At 42.5% G+C, this 21407-nt stretch overlaps 1 protein-coding gene across 3 annotated transcripts in view; it reads left to right on the top strand.

The window, feature by feature from the left end:
• Positions 1 to 21407, top strand: part of HYDIN (HYDIN axonemal central pair apparatus protein) — a 134379-nt gene that overhangs the window by 42143 nt on the left and 70829 nt on the right. For all 3 annotated transcript variants that reach the window (XM_083749879.1, XM_083749877.1, XM_083749878.1), the window contains exons 15-23: positions 715 to 815; positions 2197 to 2332; positions 2697 to 2861; positions 4611 to 4763; positions 8120 to 8358; positions 10395 to 10635; positions 12557 to 12700; positions 14778 to 14921; positions 15140 to 15453. In XM_083749879.1, the coding sequence (XP_083606005.1) occupies positions 715 to 815; positions 2197 to 2332; positions 2697 to 2861; positions 4611 to 4763; positions 8120 to 8358; positions 10395 to 10635; positions 12557 to 12700; positions 14778 to 14921; positions 15140 to 15453 (1637 nt within the window). The remainder of the gene's footprint in view (positions 1 to 714; positions 816 to 2196; positions 2333 to 2696; positions 2862 to 4610; positions 4764 to 8119; positions 8359 to 10394; positions 10636 to 12556; positions 12701 to 14777; positions 14922 to 15139; positions 15454 to 21407) is intronic.

Below are 21407 nucleotides of genomic sequence, written 5' to 3'. Positions count from 1 at the left end.
TCCCCCCACTGAAATTAAACTTGAAAGAAGCATTTCATTGTAATCAATAAAATAGGTTGTGTTGTGTGCTTGTTTGTGGGTGATGATGATGGTACCCCTGCCTGTTTCTTTGTTTTGCAAATGAGCCCACAGGCCCCAAAATATGTTGAGCAAAATCAGCCCCTGAAAATTTGAGGGGGAGATTTCCAAGCCTCTGAAGACCACATGGTAAAATGGATGTGTGGCCAGGACAGAAAATTGGGCATGACCACTTAATTCTGTTTATTATCAGCCTTTCAGAGCCCTCTTCCCCAACCAAAATTCACCCAAATACATTTTATATGCTCACCAGTATGATCAATAGGTAATGCTCATTTTCTTCTATTCACTGCTGGCTTCATTGTTTCTCCCACTTTGATGTTCGTTCACCTTTGGCTGCTGAAGGCATCAAAGAAACAATGCTATTGAGACATCTTACATGGGTTGTGCTGGGTGAGAACTGGCCCACAGTGCTTTGAAGATTGTTAGGGCATGTCGCCATCAGAAACATTTTGTCGCAATCCTTACCCCTTTTTCTGTTTTATTTTATATCTGTGCCCCAACATCCCAGGGCTACTCTTCTTATATTTTTTTTACATGCCTGCCTTTGGGGGGGTTGGGATTTGGGCTGGTCAATCACAAGGTTATGAACCTTGTTCCTGTAACCTGAACTCTTTCTTCCTTTTCCCATGGCAGGTGACTTTATGTTCCAACACTGTGAAGATGTATGAAACAGCACTAGTAGTGGATGTGAAGGGGAGTGGAGAAGAGGTACTGGCTCTCCCAATCACAGCGAGGTATTGCTACTTTGATTGCTGCCTTTGCTGGAATCATGTGTGTTGTGCTGACCCCATCCTTTGTGCCAATTCTGAATGAGATGGGTATTGCAACAGCATAATTGCCATTGTTTGAGTACCTGGGTACAGCAAGATGCAACATAAGAAGGAGTTTGTGACTGCTCCAGTAAGAGAAACCAGAAAAATGCAAGACCTGTCACCTCTGTCTTGCTTTGTTTCTTTGCTTTCTCTTCCCTCTGTGCACTTTAAGTCCTGGTTTCAAAAAGCACTTTCACACTGCCTCTGGTAAGTCAGCCCTGGATGTACAGAAATGGACAGTGCTAAAAATTCCAACAGGCTCTTGAGGAAAACAACCTGGCTTTCTTTCAGCAGAAAAGTGAGAGGCAAAAAGATCCCTGCTAGAGCAGCTCCTCCGAGGCCAATAGCTTGGACAAGTCAGCAGTACCACATGATTTCACCAGGACTCCGCATTTGAGTCTCCTGTCCCCTTCCAAGTGTTTAAAACAAAGTTGTTCATATATTAGGATAAGCTACCATCCAAATGCATCTTCAGACTGCAGCAAAGTAAAGTGTGGACATATAGACCATTAGACCTTTAAAATATGCCCTTATGAGTTCCAAAATTGTCCCCTCTTCCCCCAGCATAGAAAAAGACCATACTTTTGGTGAGTTAAAAATGGTTAACATACAAATGTTCCAAAGGCTAGGTTCATATGCTTTTCTATACAGCATTCAGAAAAAGTTGCACAGGCAGTAAAACCTGACTTAGTTACAGTGGTGAAAGTTCCTAAATTATTAGTATAGGAACAGAACAATGGCCTGTTGGAGCCATGTGGTCTGAGCTTGGAGCAACCAGCTCAGATCTCTCTACATGCTGAGCTTCTCAGATAGACTGGAAGGCAGACAAAGTCTTAATTACCTAGTCCCTCCCAAGGTGAGGGGAGTGGATATAGCTAAGCATGGCAGGACAGCTTACTCTATGTTATTAAACCCTTCATTCATTAATTAGACATAAGTATGTTGGTAATATGAGGTTGGTTATCCCACATTTTCCAGGCCATATCTGACATTCTGTGCAGCAGGACTCTTAACACTCAAAAGGCCAGGAAAGCCAGGCTGTTAACAAATTGTGCAGGGCAAGATCCCTCTCCATGCCTCTTATTGCCAAGTGAGGGTTTGTGTCTATCGCCTTCACTTTGGATCTACTTTGAGATGGTGTACTAGGAACTTGGCCTTTCTGAATTCTAGTGACCACATGGCTGATGATGAGCCTCTTCTTTATAATGATAGATGAGTTGTTATTATTATTCTCTGCCTCCTCATTATGGGTCAGATCTAAACAAGCTTTCCTCTCTGTTTATTTGGTCATGTAACTGACTAGATGCAGCACACCTCCACTGCATGTGGCTAATCCCATCCTGAATTTTGGACGTTGTTTCTTGAAGTTCCCATACCAGCAGATGGTGAAACTTGTTAATGAAAGTGATCTTCCAGGGTGCTATGGTGTTCTTCCCCAGGTTAGTTCAGTTGTTTCTATTGTGTTTTAAAGGCCCTGAGGAAGCCTACAGATAAAGCTGGGAGCAGAGAGGAAATGTTTAAGTCCAGTTATCACAGTTCCCAGATGATTTTATTTGATTTTAGAATATTTGAATCTTCTTTGTTGGAGCTCTTAAGCTACCCAAAATCATGAAGAGCCCTGACGTGACACCAGTGGTCTGAAACTGAGTGTTTTGTCATCAAGATCTTTAAAAAACAAAAAAGATGTCCAAACAGATGAAATAAATAGGTTTCTTCACTGAGAAGACATTGACAGCTTAGCAAGTGAAAAGTATGAAACAGCTCTCTCTGAAGTTTTGGTGTGATGCTTTTATTTCCATCCAGGAATATGAGAAGTCCCTCACCGTCTTGCATTCCAGTCCTCTGCCTTGTGGTATCATTCAGCCTCATTCCACTGTTGAGATCCCCTTGGCCTTGGAAGTCCAGGAGAAAGGGCAGCAGGAGGCAGTAGCCTTCATTGCTGTCTTTGGGAATGAAGTCTTTCCACTGGTGAGTGAACTAAATGAAGGAGGTCTTCTCCCCTGCCCACTCCCACCCCTTTGCACTCTAAAAATGCTCAGGGAAATGGGTTGTATATGGTAACAAGTCCACCTCTTTGTAATGTGTGCATGCTCAGAACAAGTATGTCTCTGGGATATTTGTATATTGCAGAAATGAGGATTTCTGGCCACAATCCACAATTCTTACACTATTTTTGAACATGAAATTGAAAAGCAACAGTTGCCCCAGGTGATTTTGCACTGTTAAAAGCCACAGTTCATCAAGGCCAGCCAAGCCATTTATTTATGCTCTTCCTAGCCAGAAATCTAAACAATATATTTGAGAGAGATGCCAAATTCTCTAGGTCTAGGACATCCACACCTTACCAGATTCAGAAAGGAAGGCCTTTGAGGGGCAGTCATGTGCCTATAGCCCTTGGCAGCAAATGTCCATTCCCATCAGGAACGAGGAAGAGACTGAAAGTCTGGCTCTTTAAGTAAAAAGAAGTGACTGCATGCCCCCGCCCCTGCTTTCTCCTATTCTAAATGGAAACATGAATGGGAAAGTATTTTTCCTCCAGACCTGAAATGTGAGTTAAGCACAAAAGAAATGTTTGTTGGTGCTGGAGCAGGACAGAGTTCAGCATTATGATATAATGGAAACACATAATAAGCAGAGACAAATTTATGACCAAGTAGGGTATACAGTTCTTGCTCCCATTATGGAATCTTTTCAGCTTACTAATTTGTTTCATTTTTATGAGTGCCTTTTAAATAGAGATTATTGAGCTGCAGTATCCTTCTGTATCACATTTAGATAGTGCATGCAAAATCTTCCTCCTGCTTTTCATAAACTGCCTTCTTTGTTGCATGTTCTGTTCATGCTCTGGGCTTTGTCATTTCACTGCTAGTAATAATAGTTGATATTATTATTATTATTATTATTATTATTATTATTATTATTATTATTAATTTAATCATCATCATCGGCCCATCTGGCTGGGTTTCCCCAGCCACTCTGGGTGGCTTCAAACAAAATACTAAAAATACATTAAAACACTAGCAGATCACACTTTGGGGCAGGCTGCTTGGCACTGGGATAGGTCAAGATTAGAGGATAAACCAGTCCCAAGTAGGGCTTGCCTCTGGCAGAATTGGCCTTTTATTGTCACTGTGGACCAGTTAACAAGATCATTGAGACTGATAGCAAACTTCCTTCTTCTTATCAAGCAGCTGGCAAAGAAAGTCCTGTGCAAATGCATTTTGGAGTCTGCAAAATCAATCCTTTTTATTCATGTCAGGTGGGCTTTTAATGTGCAAAAGGACTGTCTGCCTATATTATATTGGTGAGCATGTGAAGAGCAAGAGCAGTCAGACTCCCAAGTGGAGTCCAGCAACAGTATTTATTTTGAACTGAGGCCTCAGGGTTGAAAATGCAGGGCCCAGGTCTGTACTCAGCTTAGATGGGGACCTCCAACTGAGCCAAATCTTGTCAGCCTGAAGATCTCTTTGAATAGAGGCAGACAATGAGATGCCTTCCAGATGTTGTTGGGAGTCCATCATCCCCAGCTAGCATGACCCATGGCCAGGGGTGATGGGGGATTGAGCCCAACCACTTCTGAAGGGCACCGCATTGGCTACCCAAGGCCTTAGTACAGTCCCATCTCCCTTTCAACAGCCTGATGCTGACTTTTCATGCTGACAGTCTGATGCTGACTTTTCAGCTTTGTTTCCTGTTTCCTGTTATTCTCTGTGACAGACGATCCAGCTTGTGTCCTTTGGAGAAGGCCCTGTCGTTTATGTGCATCCTGCTAAGCTAGACTTCGGCTCCATCCAGGTTTTAAAGGATGTTTCTCGGGTGCTCTATCTTTCCAATCAATCTGTTATTCCTGCACCATTTGAGGCACAGATGGTAAGCAGAGTGTGGCATAGTTTCTAATGAAAACTGTGAACGGAAAGGAATTGTATCTATAATAGCCTGTGGTCTGGTTTTATGTGAAGGCGTCTCATTAAACTATATTGAGCTGAAAGGTAATTGGATGTGGTTGCACTCATGTGTTTCTGGGTGGCCTCCAAATGCATGAGACCTTCACTGACATAACTTGATGCTCCTATTGTCTCCCAACCATACCTTCTTGCCATTTCCCCTTTCTTCCTTATAGTAGTGATGGTCACTGAGCTGTGCTGGTGTGATTTACATCTCTTGGTAAGCAGAGGCAAGGCATTCTCTACAAGCCTCTCTGCTGAGAATCTGCAAGTGGCCCAGGGGATAAGGATGTTGGATGTAAAGCTGGGAAGCCTGGATAGGTCCCTTCTCACTTTTCTTCAGGAAAAAAATGAGTTAAAGTAAGTGGTGAAGAAGGAAGGAACCAACTACAGAGTGTTTTGCACAGAGAATTTTGCACCTGATAAATGCATGCTGTATTAAAAAGAGCTGGAAGTTCTTGGTGCAAATCTTAGCCTCAGCTTACAAGGTACCCTTAAACAAGAAAATGTTGTCAGTCTCCTATCTGTAATTTGGGGATAATAATTACAGTTGCCTTAACCAGGTGGTTGTAAGGATTACAGAGGTCATGTATGTGAAGTACAATTTTACCACTCTTCCAAAAAATGTTTCTTTAGCCAAGGATGTTGTTGAGAAGACTGAAATAAAAACCATCCTCTTTCCTAATCCTCTGCCCTTCCTCCTAAGATCTGTCACTGAGACTGTTAGCCTTCTGGGCAGGGAGTCATTTGAATCCTGTCGAATTTCACAAGCATAAGAATTGGTGTCAGGGGAGGGTGTTGTTTGGAGTGAGAGAGGCATCTCCAGCTGTGCTCTTAACAGCTGTGTGGCAGCCTCTGTGCCTCCTCTGCCAAGTGCACTGCTGAGCAATTTCAGAAGTGATCATTCCCTCTCTATTAATTACTGTCAACATTTAACCAGAAGAGCAGTTGTGCAGCCAGTGAAGCGGTCACAGAAGACCAGCCCACTTTTCGAATGGTTTCATATTTTCACAAAGATGGTGGACTTGATAGCCAGGTGTTTTATTATCTGATACTGCCAGTGTGAACTGTAAAGGTCTAGAACCGTGTATATGAAGTGGCCGGGAAATGTAAACTGTATCTGGCAGAGTTGAGATGGTTCTGCAGTTATCTGAAGAATATGGTCACAGACTTGTTTGACCTAACTACAGAGAGCAGGTTGGGATGCTGCTTCAAAACCCAGTGAACCCATCAACCCAAGAGTAAGAATGGTTTAGTGCATCAGTGGGCAGAGGCAGGCTGCCCTTCCCTGGTGGGAAGCAACTGGAGCAAAGTGGTAACACGAGAATGGGACTTTTCTATAGTAGCTCTCTGTTTGTGGAATGCTCTTCCCTTGGAGGCTCACCTGGCACCTTCATTACATACTTTAAGGCACCAAGTGAAAATGTTTCTCTTCGGCTGATTCACATTCAATGACCTTTTAAATGTGTTTGTGGGAGGGGGGATTATTGGTTTTTGTTTTTTATTATGTATTTTGTGTTCCTGTTTTGTATTTTTATGTTGTGAACTGCCCTGTGATCTTTGGACGAAGGGTGGCATGCAAATTTAATGAATAATAATAATAATAAAAATAATTAAACATGGCACAGAATTTGGAAGGAGTCTGCTTCCAGGCCTTCCAAGGAGGAGGTTTGAGATCCACACACCATTGTTTTGTTCTGCCCATGGCAACTTTCTGCTCATAATGAAAGGGGTCCACCACAGATTTTGTGAATAGGAGGGAATCTGGTGAGCACTGTAGAGATTTGTAGCTTTTAATGTTTAGTAGTCTATTGTATTTTAATACAATAATCTATTAAACATTAGACTATTAAACATTAAACAAAAATAAGCTTTTAATGTTTAATAGAATATTGTATTTTAATATTTTGTTGGAGGCCGCCCAGAGTGGCTGAGGAAACCCAGCCGGATGGGCAGGGTATAAATAAATTATTATTATTATTATTATTATTATTATTATTATTATTATTATTATTATAGCTTCTGCATGTGGCTCAGGGCCTGACTGAGTGCCAGGGCCTCACTGCTGCCTCCAGGATCTCTGTAAGCAGTTCCCCACCTGAGCTGCCTCAAGGTTGGGGGAGTCACTCCATGCTTCAGTCTTCCTGAATGGCATGTGGGGCTTTTGCAGCAATGAGCATGTGGGGCTCTCTGTGGCGCTGCGTCTGCAGATGGAAACTGCAGCTAGTGCAGAATGTTCCTGCCCAGCTGGTGAGAGCAAGATGTAGAGAACGTGTCCACTACTGTAGTTCAGCTACATGGTTTCTGAACTAAAAGTTCTAGCATTTGCCTTTCAAGCCCTGTAAATGGCTTGGCTCTGCTGTTCTTGCTGAAACACTTTCCTGCACATTTCTTCCCCATCCCTTGAGATCTGCTCACAAGGAGAGAAAAGGCCCATTTTACATGCCTGGGTGAGGAAAAAGCAAGGCCACCTTCATTGTGGTGTCCACCTACAATAATTCCTGGGCTCTGGTGGGCCTTATCTTGGTGTCAGGTGAAGGTTTCCCTTTATTGGAAAGCCTTCCTTCCATGCTGTTGATGGGCAGATACAAAGATTTTGCATCTAGAATTTTGCTGCTGTTAATGAGATGTAGGATGATTTTTATAGTTGACTTTTATTTTATTGATTGTGATTTATGTTTTGCAGGAAAGTGACCAATAAATAGAAACACTGATTTAAAAAGTCTGAATAATCTGTTTGCTGTGTGATTTTTCTGTTTCCTGTTGTAACATTTTTCTACCTTCCTGCCTGTCCTACAGAATGGGAGGCTTTGCTCTGATGGTCTGAAGTTCTGAGAATCAAGAGAATTAATTCTACTTGATGCAATAACAATTCAGCTCTTCTAACAGCCTCCTAGTTTTTGAAAAGCACCCCAGGTCTCTAAAATGTGTGCCAAGCTTGTGCTGTTGTGACCCTCATTTAATTATTTTAATAGATAGCTTAATATTTGTTTGGTTTCACAGTCTATGCGTTGTTCTACAGAACACAAATTCTGCTAAGTGAGCTCACTAGTTTGCAGCCATGGGCACATGCTTTTGGGTGGCTTCTGAGCTGGGTTTACATATGTGCAATTTCTTGAAAAATGTTTCCTGCTTTAAGTACTACTGTATATCTGATGGCTCTTTCTTTCTTTCTTTCTTTCTTTCTTTCTTTCTTTCTTTCTTTCTTTCTTTCTAAAAATAAGTTTATGCTTTGCCATGTGAGACATAGAGGCTAAGACTGGCTTTTGGATTGTGTTTCAGGCCCGAAGTAATTCTCTGTGGAGAATTGAGCCTAATAAAGGAATTGTCCCTCCAGAGAATGAGATATCTCTAATGCTAATAGCTAACCTGGATGACACCGTGCTGTTCCAGGACAAAGTTAACCTGAGCATAGAGAACAGCAATTCTTACATCATCCCAATCCAGGCCACTGGCATTGGTACCACCATTGTCACAGACAAACCCTTTGCTCCAGCCATTGACCTGGGACCCCACTTCAGGTAGGCTGGCTTTGTGGCTTGTGGGAAATAGTATTCTGTTTTTGGATGAAAGGATATGAATCATTTAATTCTCATAGGGCAGTACAAGCAAATGGAAACCTTGAGCTCTTGTCATGATGCCTTGGCAACCTACAAGTAAAGGCAATGTATACTTCAGTACCATAGAGCAAATTCCATTTTGTGAAAGCAAAAATAACTCATTCTTGGGCAGTCCTGTGCCCACTTACACTGCATGCATTGTAAATGACTGACTGTGGAAAGTGCATGGGTGGTAACATCTCTAAAATGTATGCACAACTCTTCACATCTGTAGATATACTTGAAATAATGACTAATCTCACATTTTGTAGCTGCCATTGAGGTAAACATGGCATGATGACCAGGTTGATCTAGAAGCACTTACAATCTTAGGAGTTGGCATGACATGCTTTCTTGGGCTTTGTACTCAGCCCTATATTATGTCACTGCAGTGCACTGTGTGTTGGGATGCTTTTGGAGACTATTTGGAAACTGCAAGTAGTTCCAAGTATTACTGCTAGGCTTTCAACTTGGACTAGGTGGTGGGAAAATATTCACCAGTACTTAACAACTCTTGGACCCATTTCCATGCACAATTCAAAATACTGATGCTTACTTTTGAAGTCCTTCATGGCTTGCTATGTGGAGCACTGCCTCCAGCAACATGAACCTCTCTATACCCTGAGATAAACTTTAGATGTAACTCTGCAGGTACCTTTATCCTGTCAAGTAAGATGGGTGGTGACAAAGGAAAGGCTTTATCACTGGTGGTAAACCACTGTAGGAAGCTCTTCTCAAGGAGGTGTGTCTGGAAACCTTGCTGCCTTTTCATCCTTGAGGACATCTCTGTCTTATTATTATGCTGCTTTATCTGCTCTCTCCCTCTTGTTTCTATGAGGGTTGCTTTCTGAATTATTTTATGAGGCAAATAGGAGTGATTTGGGTGAGGTTTTCACATGAGCAGGATTGAGCTGGGTTAGGGACTTCCTATTATCACAAGTTGCTTTATGGATATGGGTGCCCTTAGAGTGATGGCTTCATTTTATAAAAAGCAAAATCAAGCTAATTAGGGAAATGCCTTCTGTTGAAGTGGGAAGCAGTGGTGGAGGGATGGGGGATTTTTTCATTTTGACAGACGGGTCTACTAATCCCAGCCTCTTATTTTCTGATGCCTGGGATTAAACACTGATCTGTGAGAGGGATGTTGAAGTAAATATTTTAAGGTGTTATTTTTCACATGCATCTATACTGTTGTTTCCACAATCACCCCTTCCCCCATGGTAGTCAATGGAGAGAAAATTCTCTCCCGGAGAGATGAGGTTGTATCCCCCAAAAATCCTGCTGGAAATCACAAACCTATCCTCACCAGTGATCCTTGGGGTAACAGTCCTTCCTTGGGAGGGGACATTTCACATACCCCTGTCTTTTCTGGGACCCTCACCCTTTGCCCCACAATGATTGCTATCATAGCCACTCAAAAAATGGTAAAGTCTTCTCTGACAGGAAAACATGTCACCTATTATTCTGACATTTGGCGTGCTTCTTCCCCTTAGCTGCAGATGGTTTCCAGTTCTGGTAGAAAACAATAGTTTTTCTTTTAAAAACAAAAACTTTCTGGATGTATCAGTATACAACCTGTAATAGGTGTAATCTACTCTGGAGGGACCCCTTAATTTCACTTCAATGAAAAGAAAAATAATTTTGAGCCGTTTTTAGATTCCCCATTATAGAGAAACTTTCTTTTCAACAGATCTTACTAGTTTGGTCCTTGGAAAAACATAGAGCAACTCTCAAACAAACTGGGATGCTTGGGAGCATAAAATATTGGGAGCAGTGCACACCTCTAGTTTTTAATCTTGTTTTGTGTGGTGTTTGCTTCAACTTGTCAGCTGCCCTGAAAATATTGATATTGAAGGGTTGCATCTAAATCCCTTAAATAAATATTCCACAATATATAGTAAAGACCATTCTTATTTGCTGTCCTGAGATTTAGCCCCTCTCTGCCCCTCCTTTCCTAGCTTGGATTCCTGCTGCTATCGCTTCAAGATCACTAACCGCGGGCGCCGCACGCATCAGCTCTACTGGATGACAGAAGGCTTCCCCCCATTCCGCCAGCGCAACACCCTCCCTCCCATTAGTGCTAACACAAAGAAGAAGTCCTCTGAACTTCCGCTTTTTAAGCTTCAACCACTGAGGATGGAGCTGACCCCAGGAAAAAGCATGGACATGATGCTGGAAGGCTGTTCTGACGTTCCCAAGGTAGAGAGACTTTCACCTCTTTGTTGGGGGCATTTTGGGCTCTCAGTTACTTATTTCTGGAAATGAACCAACTTCTTTCAAGGATTGCTTCCATGTCACAAGTTGCCATAGTAGCATCAACTGCATTTCAACTACTTGTTGCCAAGGGTTACTGTAGCTACCATATAGTCAATCTCAAAAAACCATATATGGGTTTTTATAACTGATGTAAGGAGAGTTCTACAAGGCCTGATCAAAGCTCAATATTCAATTATTTTGTCAAGAGTGCTTAATCCAGGAGAGACGAACCTTTTTCAGGCTGAGAGCCACCTTGACCCATGTTCAACCTACATCCTACGTGTGTGTGTGTGTGTGTGTGTGTGTGTGTGTGTGTAAAATCACAGCAAGAGACCATTTTCTGTATAAAATACATATTAATGAAATAAAATGTTACATTACAAAAAGGACTAATATAAGTGGCATTAGAGTGAAATGTCTGATATGCCCTCAGGAATTAATATAATCCAGGGCACAAAGAGCAAAATATCAACAGGGTATTGATGCCTTCCCTAATGCCTGCAGGAGAAAAATGAGACAGGATTAAGGCTATATAGTACTGAATTTTAAAATCAACACTGCAAGGCTGCAATCCTAATCCATTTACATGGAAGTAAGCCACACTGAATGGGACGCAGGTGGCGCTGTGGGTTAAAGCCTCAGCGCCTAGGACTTGCCGATCGAAAGGTCGGCGGTTCGAATCCCTGCAGCGGGGTGCGCTCCCGCTGCTCGATCCCAGCGCCTGCCAACCTAGCAGTTCGAAAGCACCTCCGGGTGCAAGTAGATAAATAGGGACCGCTTACCAGCGGGAAGGTAAACGGCGTTTCCGTGTGCGGCTCTGGCTCGCCAGAGCAGCGATGTCACGCTGGCCACGTGACCCGGAAGTGTCTCCGGACAGCGCTGGCCCCTGGCCTCTTAAGTGAGATGGGCGCACAACCCCAGAGTCTGTCAAGACTGGCCCGTACGGGCAGGGGTACCTTTACCTTTACCTTTAAGCCACACTGAATTCAATGAGACTTACTTTTGAGTAGACATGGCTAGGTTTGCAGTGGATCCAGAATTGGCCTCCACAGTCACTTACAAACTCATTGTTAAAACAGTGTTTATGGAAGACAATCTTACTTGGCTACGAGTGATCGCCAAAAAAGAAAGAAGAAGAAGAATGATTGGCCATTAGCTTTGCCTTTATGGTGCCACAAGACTCATTGGGTTTTCTGAAGCAAAAGTTTGACAGTTACACCTCTGGAAATTAATTAATTTTCAAAGGGAACACAGCTGAATTCTAAATATTTGTTGATGGCTGAGATATGCATATCTATTGTGCAATATATGTAAAATGTTACATTGAAACAGTAGTGAGACTTGTGCACAATAAACCAATCACAGTGGAACAGAAAATATCAGATGAAATTGTGGATGAATGTTGGAACAGATTGAGACGTGCTTGTACATCCCTACCATTTACACAAATGGCTGATTATGTCCTTGATTCTCACAGCCATTTAATTTATTACTATATAGAAGGTGTTTTTTTTAAAAAAAAAAAAATTCTGTGGGAAATGTTATGTTGCAACTGGATACCAATACAACCTTTTTGTGGAAGGATGGTATGATCATCACCTTTCCATGATTTGCTTTTAAAGGTCAATCCTTAGGCACCAACTGGTGCAGAATTTAGGATATATGGAATTGTCAGGAATCAAACTTCTACAAAAGAGAATTATATATTTGCCAATTCATGCTTCTTTTGCTTGGAACCAAAAGGTAGCCAAGGCATAGTTTTCAGGGAGCCCCATGGCCAGGGGTCCACTGAAAGCACCACAGGCATAGCGGCCCAACCACTTTTATTCTGGCAAAAAAACTGTGCTCTTGTTTCCATGTACAGGTTGTAAAGGAAAGGCTGCTCTGTCATGCCATCATAGGGAAGCAATCTGGGAAGGAGCTTATCATGAAGGTTGATGTCATATGTGAATTCATTGCACCCATTCTACACATTTTCCCCAAAGAGATCACATTCCAAGTGGAGAAGGTTAGTGCTTTGGCCATCAGGCTGCTTACTGGCATGTTACAAAGGGCTAGTGGAATGAATGGAGGATGGAGTGGGTTGTGGAAAGGGGGGTGGAGCTGTGATCAGAAACTGCAAACACACACTCAATCACATTTCAGTTCAAAAGAGGCTCAGATGTTCTGGGCATCATCAGGAGCTAAAGTGACAGCCACCTCAGTTTTGACAGAAGGTTTGTGCAGGCAGAGATGGGCAACCTTGTAACACATCAAAACCATGATTGCCAAAGAGATCAGCCCAACTCCTAGGCTCAAAGAGGCCCTTCCTTCCCTCCTGCAAAAACATGCTTGCCAATAGGTCATTTTGCAACTTGTTTAGCTTCCTCCAACTCAGAGCTGAAATGTGGCTTCATAACAGAAATTATTCCTAAGAAGGAACAGAAAGGGCCACGGTCAGCCAACAATCAAGATGTCTGAGTAACCTGGAGCTCCTGCCCTTGGGTATATAATTTCTCTTCAAAGCAGCTGATCAGTTCAGAAAATTGGAAAGCTTTTTACCCCCACTCACAAGGGGGAATGTCAATAAATATGCTGAAATCGAAACAAGGCAGTTTAACAAACTTTCTCAAGCCACAAGAACCTTGCAGAGAAGCCAGGGCAATGAGCCAACAGAGAGACAGAATGGCGCTTGGCCCAATTAAGACTGCCAAAGCCATGGTAGAAAAAGATACAAATGCAGTGCTGAGAGGAATTTGCAGCTCAAGGTATCCTCATTAAATTAAAGAAATTATTACAGAAACGTGGAAGGAACTGATGGTTCATCTCAGAAATAAGGCAAATGCAATGTCAAAGGAATTAGAAGGAATTGTGGAAACTGCATCAGCAGCAATAGATTTAAGCTTACCACATTAAAAAACCCTTTAAAAATTATTCAGGTGAATATGAATATAAAATGTAAGATTTTCAAAACAAACTTAAAGGGTCAATCTTCATCTGAGGAGTTTTGTGGAAGGGGAGGAATATGACAATATTATGGACATGATAGTCCAGTGATTTAAATTGCTAATACCTGTCTTGTGTGATTCAGATCCTCCAAGAGACATTATTATATGAAAAAATAGGAGTTTTTGACGGTGCTTTAGAAATGTGGAAGACATAACTTTTGAAAATTAACACATGGTTCTCTTGACTGCTTTGATCAATGGAACTGGCACATTTACAGGTGCCCATTCTGCATTTGTAAGAACTCAATCTTTTAGTGTGATGGTACCTTCTCAATAGTGGCACCTAGCCTGTGGAACGCCCTCCCATCAGATGTCAAAGACATGAGTAACTATATAACCTTCAGAAGACATCTGAAGGCAGCCCTGTATAGGGAAGCTTTTTAATGTGTAATTTTTTAAAAAATATTTTATATATGTTGGAAGCTGCCCAGAGTGGCTGGGACAACCCAGTTAGCTGGGCGGGGTATAAATAATAAAATAATAAAAATAATTATTATTACCTAAACTTTGAAAATTCTTGCCTATCGATATCAGGCAGGCATCTTCATTGTACTCTTTCCAGCACCTGCTAAAAACATTTTTGTTTAGACAATCCTACCCAGATGTTTAGAAAACTGATGTGAGTTTTAATGTTTGTAATCTATTGTTATTTTAACTTTTCTTATTGATAATTTTATTGATATATCTATTTGTAAATCGCCTGGAGGGTTTTGTTTTTTTGCAATCAAGCAGCGTGTAAATTTCATGGAATGAATGAATGAATACTTACATACATACATACATACATACATACATAAATAAATAAATAAATAAATAAATAAATAAATGGGAATGGAATCACATCAGTTTCTAACCCCCCCCCCCCCATGAATGGAAACAATCGGTGTCCTCTAGTACCAAGTACCAAGTAGCTGGCTATTAAAAGCATAATGCTATTCCTGTGAGGAGGTCATTTCTCATCATGGAATATGGAAGGGCTTGATAGGATGGGATGGAAAGTGATCCTCTGGTTGATCACTTGGTGCTGTGATGTACAGCAGGATATATATTTTTTCTGTTCTTTAATACATCTCAAATGTTTTTATTTTCCCCTGCCAGGACCCCAATGATAGCCTGAATCCCCAGTACGAACCTCTGACTTTGAAAAATGTTTCGTCTTTGCCAATCAATGTCCTCCTCTCTTTGCAAGAACCTTTTTCCCTCTGTGATACTGATCATGAAATGCTGCCAGTACCTTGTCAGGTATGAGGAGTCTCTTTTCACCTCAGGCCTCTAAGTAAGAGGCCCTTTGCAGGGTACAGTTCAGGCTGCTGGTTGTGACCTGTCCAGGCCTAGACAGCACTGCAAACAGTCTCCAGTGACTGAAAATGCAGAAGTCATTTTCAAAGAACTACAGTGGTAGGCAGATACCAATCAGTTATTTATTTATTTAAAATAAACTTATTTCTTTCCTGATTTAGGCCTTAACTATGGACGTTGGGGAGATGCATGACCTCTGTATCAGGTTTGACCCTCTCTACAGAGATGACTTGTACAACCGAGTGGCAGAAGAAGTCTTGACTTTCCGTTACCTGGAGCATCCCCATGTAGACCACATCAACCTACGGGGAGAAGTGCGTTTCCCTAACCTACACTTTGAGACGATGGATTTGAATTTTGGCTGCATCTTGAATGACACAGAAGTTGTCCGTGAGATCAATATGACCAACTGCAGCCCCCTTCTTGTAAAATACCGCTGGTCCTTCATGACACAGGATCATGAGACCCTGATCAGGTAAGAGCAATCATAAGTCCTCTCTTTGGGATTTTGTCTGATGTTCCCAAGACATTGTCTACGGGTACATGACACAGTCACCCTACTAAGTGGTTAAACAGGTCTGGGTCTCAATGGGAGATACTTGGGAACTTAATGGATACCACCCTGAGACCCATGATTGTCAGGAATGATTGGTGGGTGCTAGAAGAGATAAGAGTCTGGGCCTCCAGCCAGTTTTATAGGTTTTATTTGGTTCATTCTTCTATTTACACTCAGAGCTCTCAGAGCACATCCGGCTCATTGGAATCAGATGCAGCAACTGGTTGCTGCTTTCGTTTTCCCCAGCATAACCACTTCCAGAGCCTCCCCTTTTCCTTCCTCTGTTACGTGAAGAGCTAAGCCCCGGAAATTGCTCCCCCCTCTCTGCTTCATTGCTTCCTGACAACCCTTCGTCGTTGTCCTCCCCTGATGAGGTACCACTACTAATGATCGGAGGCTTATCTCTGTATTTTCCCAGCATTTCCCCCTTCTCAGCCCCCAGTTCCCTGACAATGATGAAGTAAAGGCTGGATCAAAATGTATTAATTATATGCTATTTACTTTGTTTATAATCTCTTGAAACCAACATATGGTTCCCAATGTCAGCCTGTGGATGACTCTGATTTGGATGATGCGCCAGCCACCCAACTTTTCCCCCTGATATTTATATTTTATTAAAGTGATTTCAGTTAAAAGAAATAAAGTGATACAGGAAAAAAAGAAGGAAAAGTGAGAGGGACAAAAACAACAGCAAAGATACACATAAAAGCGAAAATATGAAAAAAAAACCCTGCAAAAAATATACAATATTCCCATACATTCTTGTATAAATTGGTATAGTGTTATTGTCCTGGTGCTTATGTAAATGTTAATAGCCTACTGCATTTTGTATAAACTCATTCCAAATGTTAATCATATCCATAGAGTCTGTGTCTGCCTGGAAGTAGTCCGTTCATAAATTGCCAGTGATGTCATATTGTCAGTCCATTGATTAAACGGTATCATTTCCTTATTTTTCCAATTCCTCAATATCAATCTCTTGGCCACCATTAGGGCATGGAAAATCTATTTCTGTTATCCCGTTGATAATTTCCATACTGCAGGTATATAGTTCAATAAAATGTTCTCACACAGGGAGTGTGCTACTCCGCCATCTTCAAAGCTGGAAATCACCCAACTTGAGAGGAAGCCCTCGGCTCCCCCTTCCACACTGTCTCATCCTGAGGATGTGGCTTTTCCTTCAGTCTTGGCCTGCTAGAGTTTCCAATTTGGTTCTCATGGCCATTTTTTCCAAAATCACATACATCTATGAATTGGGTGATGTCACCCAATGAGTGGCTGATGTAAGCTGATCAGTGGGCAGTTCAATTCTGCTTGGTTCAGTTGCATGAGTGAGTTCCCCATGGGAAACACATTTGTGCAGTAGATCCCTACAAAAGGCAGGCTTCAATTCACCTCCCACTAACTGATGGGTGGGGAGCTGAAGCCTGGCTGTTTTTGTTATCTCTCCTTACCCCTGTGGATAATCCACTTGTCAATCATCAAGCATCATTATTATGGCAGATGAATGACAGCTGGGTGTCAAAGTTGGTCTGCAGTGATTGGGGGAGAAAAGGATCTGGCCAGTGGTACTACCCTTTTCTTGCCTATTTGATAAGCAGCTTATACTGCGCTGCCAGTGCCTCCCCTCTGCCTTAAATGCCCCGGAATGACTGAACTTTGGTTTTATTCTTCTTCTGAAAGTAGGGGAGAGAGAGAGAGAGAGAGAGAGAGAGAGAGAGAGAGAGAGAGAGAGTGTGCAAATGGTAGAAATGATTGCAAACTGGAACAGCTTTTCTCAAGCTGCCTGCAAACCTTCTTCCTTGCAAATATATGAACCAGCAGTGCTGCTGCTTTCTCAAACTTGGCCTTCGTGCAGTTATTTTAATTACAGCAGCAAACGGATTTTCCACAGTGCCCCAGGAAGTCCAGTAAACATAACAACTGCATTGATGGTCTGCCATTCTGAATAACATCAATAAACAATTTCCCGAGGAAAACATAAGCCAACCCAGTGGAAAGGCCTTTTTGGCTGGCGGAGGGTTGGTGGGGGGAGCCACTGAGAGGCACTCCTCCTTGTGAGCTCATTAAGGAGTCTGATCCTGGTCTGTGCCAAGTGTTTTCTGTCAGACACTGAGTGCTGTCATCCCTTCAATGCAGTTTGTAGCTGTATGGCAAACAGTGGAGTCTGAAGGATGAGAAAGAAAGAAAGAAAGAAAGAAAGAAAGAAAGAAAGAAAGAAAGAAAGAAAGAAAGAGAAAGAAAAATGATAGATTTAAAGTACTGTAAATGCAACCCCAACCCAAAGCATTTCTGGGTCTGGTGGTTCTGGGTCTGGTGGTTTTGTCACTAGAGAGTCCCAGGCCACATTTTTACTGTGGCTGCTCATAGAGACTTTCCTTCCTCATCTTCAGTGTTTCAGCAAGCAAACAAATGCAGGTGTGGGACCCTAGTAGCAGGAGGAGGATGGTTGGAGGGCAGTGGGGCTTAGAAGCTGCATTTAACTCCAAGGCTAAGCTGCATTTAACTCCAAGGCTTGGCCAAAGACTCTGTGGGATAAAGGAGCAAGCCAAGTACCCCAGGCGGAAAAGATGTGGGGAGACAGTTTGGCAAGGCAGACAGGCAAGGTGAGGGCATGCTGTTGGAGCCATGCTCTAGTTTCCATTTCAGCAAACTTCTATTTTACTTGAGATTGGCAGCATCCCTTAAGTCAGCTATGGGAAGGGAAGAGGATGAACCATGATGATGTTCTGTGGTGGCTCCAGGTAGTCCTTGCAACATAAAGTGATCTACAGGATCCCAAGGACTTTTCCAGATAAGGCATCTTGCTAGTTTCCTACATAGTAAATGCAATTTTTTAACAAATTTGTTTCAGGGGAACCGAAGGACTTTCCTTCAGGGAAAGCAGGAATATTTTGTTTTCCCAGCACACACTGGGCTTGTCCGCTCTCCTGGCTCCTCAAACCTGTGTATGATTCTCACTTGCTAGCTTCCTAGCTGCACTAGGAGTCTTTGCCAGTGTTGTATCTTTATTGAGTATGGGGAACCTTTGGGCCTTCAGCTGTTGCTGAACTACAAGTCCTATCAGCCCCAGCAAGCATGGCTAATGTCCAGTGATAATGGGAGCTATAGTTCAGCAACATGTGCAGGGCCAAAGGTTCCCTACACCTGACCTGTACTCTGGGATTCCACATAAGTATATATAAAGAACTAGACACAGCATTCCCAATATTATTAGCTTGATTTGGTAGTGCTTTGGCTGCAATGTAAAATCAGAACGGTTGTGAAGTGAAAGCTTTAGAAGGCAGGTAGGTGTCTTGGTTATGCATCTCCTTCTTTTACTTTCTTATAGGGCAACCTCTGGCTTTGCTCTTGCTGGATTGTAGAAAGGCTGGACCATTTCTAGCAGTCCACAGCCCCCTCCCTTGCTCCCATTTGCAATCTGCTCTTGTCAGCCATGATAGATATGAGGCTGTGGCCCACCTCCTTCCTAGGTGTGGTGAAATCCTGAGTCTCAAAATATGATCAGTGCCCCCAGCATTAGGTAGAACTGCTTCTTATCTAGGTATTATCATAGGGCTAATATTTAGTAGTATCTGCACCCTTGGGATAGGTCAGAGAGGCCATGGAGGTTCCCTTCGGCTTGAAGGTCACAGGAGAGGCGCATGGAGCTGGGTGTTGTAAGCCCCACAGCTCTATCGATATTGGACTTGGGTTGGCAAGCTCTGACATATGTGCCGGAGGAAGAAGTAGGGAGTGCTGAATGAGTAAGATGAGGGGGATCTCCCTTTTCTACCCCAGGTTCTATTGCTTGGGGGGAAAGAGCAGGGATATCAGGTATTGCAAAAAATTTGGGAGGGCTCAGAGCAGCCAAGATGGGAGGAACTACTGGAAGTGGAAATGACTTAACAGGAGGGTGCAGTCTTGTTGCTTCAAACCAATCTCTGCCTTCGTAGATGGGTGCAGGCCCACCCACCCTTTAGAAGCACATTTTTGCAATTCTGACATTCCCTGAAGACAGCAGATTCTTGTGAGTGAGTGCACCACACCTGGCTGTGACTGGTCATGGAAACTTGTTGGGACATCTTTGTTGCTTCTGTCTGGTTCTGAACTTCTTGCCCTGCTCTTGAACTATGGCTCCTGAGCCTTTTGTCTGCTGCTGGGCTGTACCAATACTTGAATAATGGTGAGAGATCTTACTTACAAGTAAGAGTATCTATTTCTGTGTTTGGGGATAGGAGCCAGGACACATGGTGCATACACCCCACATATCACCACACATCTCCACCTCCTGTGAAGTTGCTTAAATATTTTATATCACTGCAACCCACCATCATGGAACCAGGCTTTTGGTCTCCTTTCTGGCTTCCCCAGCCAATCTTCCATTATTTACTATTACACACACACACCTTCAGACTGACTAACCACGCTATGGCATGTTGGCATTTCAGAAGACTGTGTGAAGGTGAAATTGCCACATGCGGTGCTCAGGGGCATCACCAGCATCTTACAGGATTAGACCCTTCATTCTGCAAGGTTCCTCATTAACCTTCCGGATGTGATGCTGGTTGACCCCTTTCTTTTCTTCTCTCTCTTTGTGTATTAATTAGGCTTCCCGGCTGTTTCACGGGGTCCTTGTGTCGGCACCACCTGACTATCCGGAGGACAGCTGGGCCTGAAGGGAGCCTCCAAGCTGTTAGCACCTTCACTTGGCCATGAAGTGGCCAGGAAGAAAGCACAGCTTGTCAGATATTATTTCTCTTTTGCTACCATGTGTATAATTACATCCAGCTAATGCAGCCTGACAGTTTGGTAGCTAAAAAACAGGTCACTGCTATTCTATCCACTCTGTGCCTTTCATCACAGTAACTAATTGTCATTCAGATTAACATCTGTTTTTCAGCTAGGGGTGAAGAATGTGACTTATTTAGTTTTATTTCTGGACCTTATAATTAGGGCAGTGACTTTTATGGTTTTCATCTAATTATTCAGTCTTAACCTTTCATTTCCCCCTATCCGCCTTAGGAGAGTTCACATGAAAGCACTCCGTTCTTCTGCATTACAGTACTCTGGAATTATTCCCCACACTCTCCACATGCTAACATGCAGAGTGGGAGATTCATGCTGCAAAAAGGGGCAAATGCCATTCTGCATGGCATGCAGCATTAACAAAACACCACATGTGTAGCAAATGATCACTTGTCATATATGGTGGGAACATCAGCATGCCTATGATTTTGGGAGACAAACTATGCAATAGGTTACATTGATGATAGGAGCACATTTGAAACTTTCTACAGTGTTGGTAATATTTAATTGGATTTAGGGTGATGTCTCTGTGGAACAGATGTATTGAGCAAAAGTCTTGGTAATTGCAACCAGAGTAGTACAAATCTACAGATCTATATGGGAATGGCTTCTGAAGTGCTTTGAATTAGCAGAAATAGCGGACCAGTTTGGTCTATAAAACAAAGTTAGTTCAGAGGTGGCCATACTTTGTAAATTATTGATATATGAATCTGGGAAATATTACAGTTTGTGTAAATCTCCAAAATGATGTCTGTCTGTCTGTCTGTATATACACATACACCATATGTGAAGCATGCTCAGTAAGCCCAGCACTTCTGGGTTCTGATGGATTACTGTTCCTCATTTTATAAGGATCCAAATAAATTAGATAAATAAGCATTTTCAGGGACTCAGAAATACTAACATACCCCATTTTTACTGTCCTTTGTTCCCCCGCCTCCTCTTGCTCCTCCTTTGGGATCCTAGTCAATTAAGGTTTACATAGCAAATGCCAGGGGATGATATCCCCACATAGGTAACAGACAAATATAAATACTGAAGAGCCTAGAAGGTCTGTCCTATGGAGAAACAAGCTGATCCTCTTT

Source organism: Podarcis gaigeae (genome assembly GCF_964106915.1).
Source record: "Podarcis gaigeae genome assembly, chromosome: 8".
Lineage (NCBI taxonomy): Eukaryota > Metazoa > Chordata > Lepidosauria > Squamata > Lacertidae > Podarcis > Podarcis gaigeae.
This window is presented reverse-complemented; position numbering and strand designations above follow the sequence as displayed.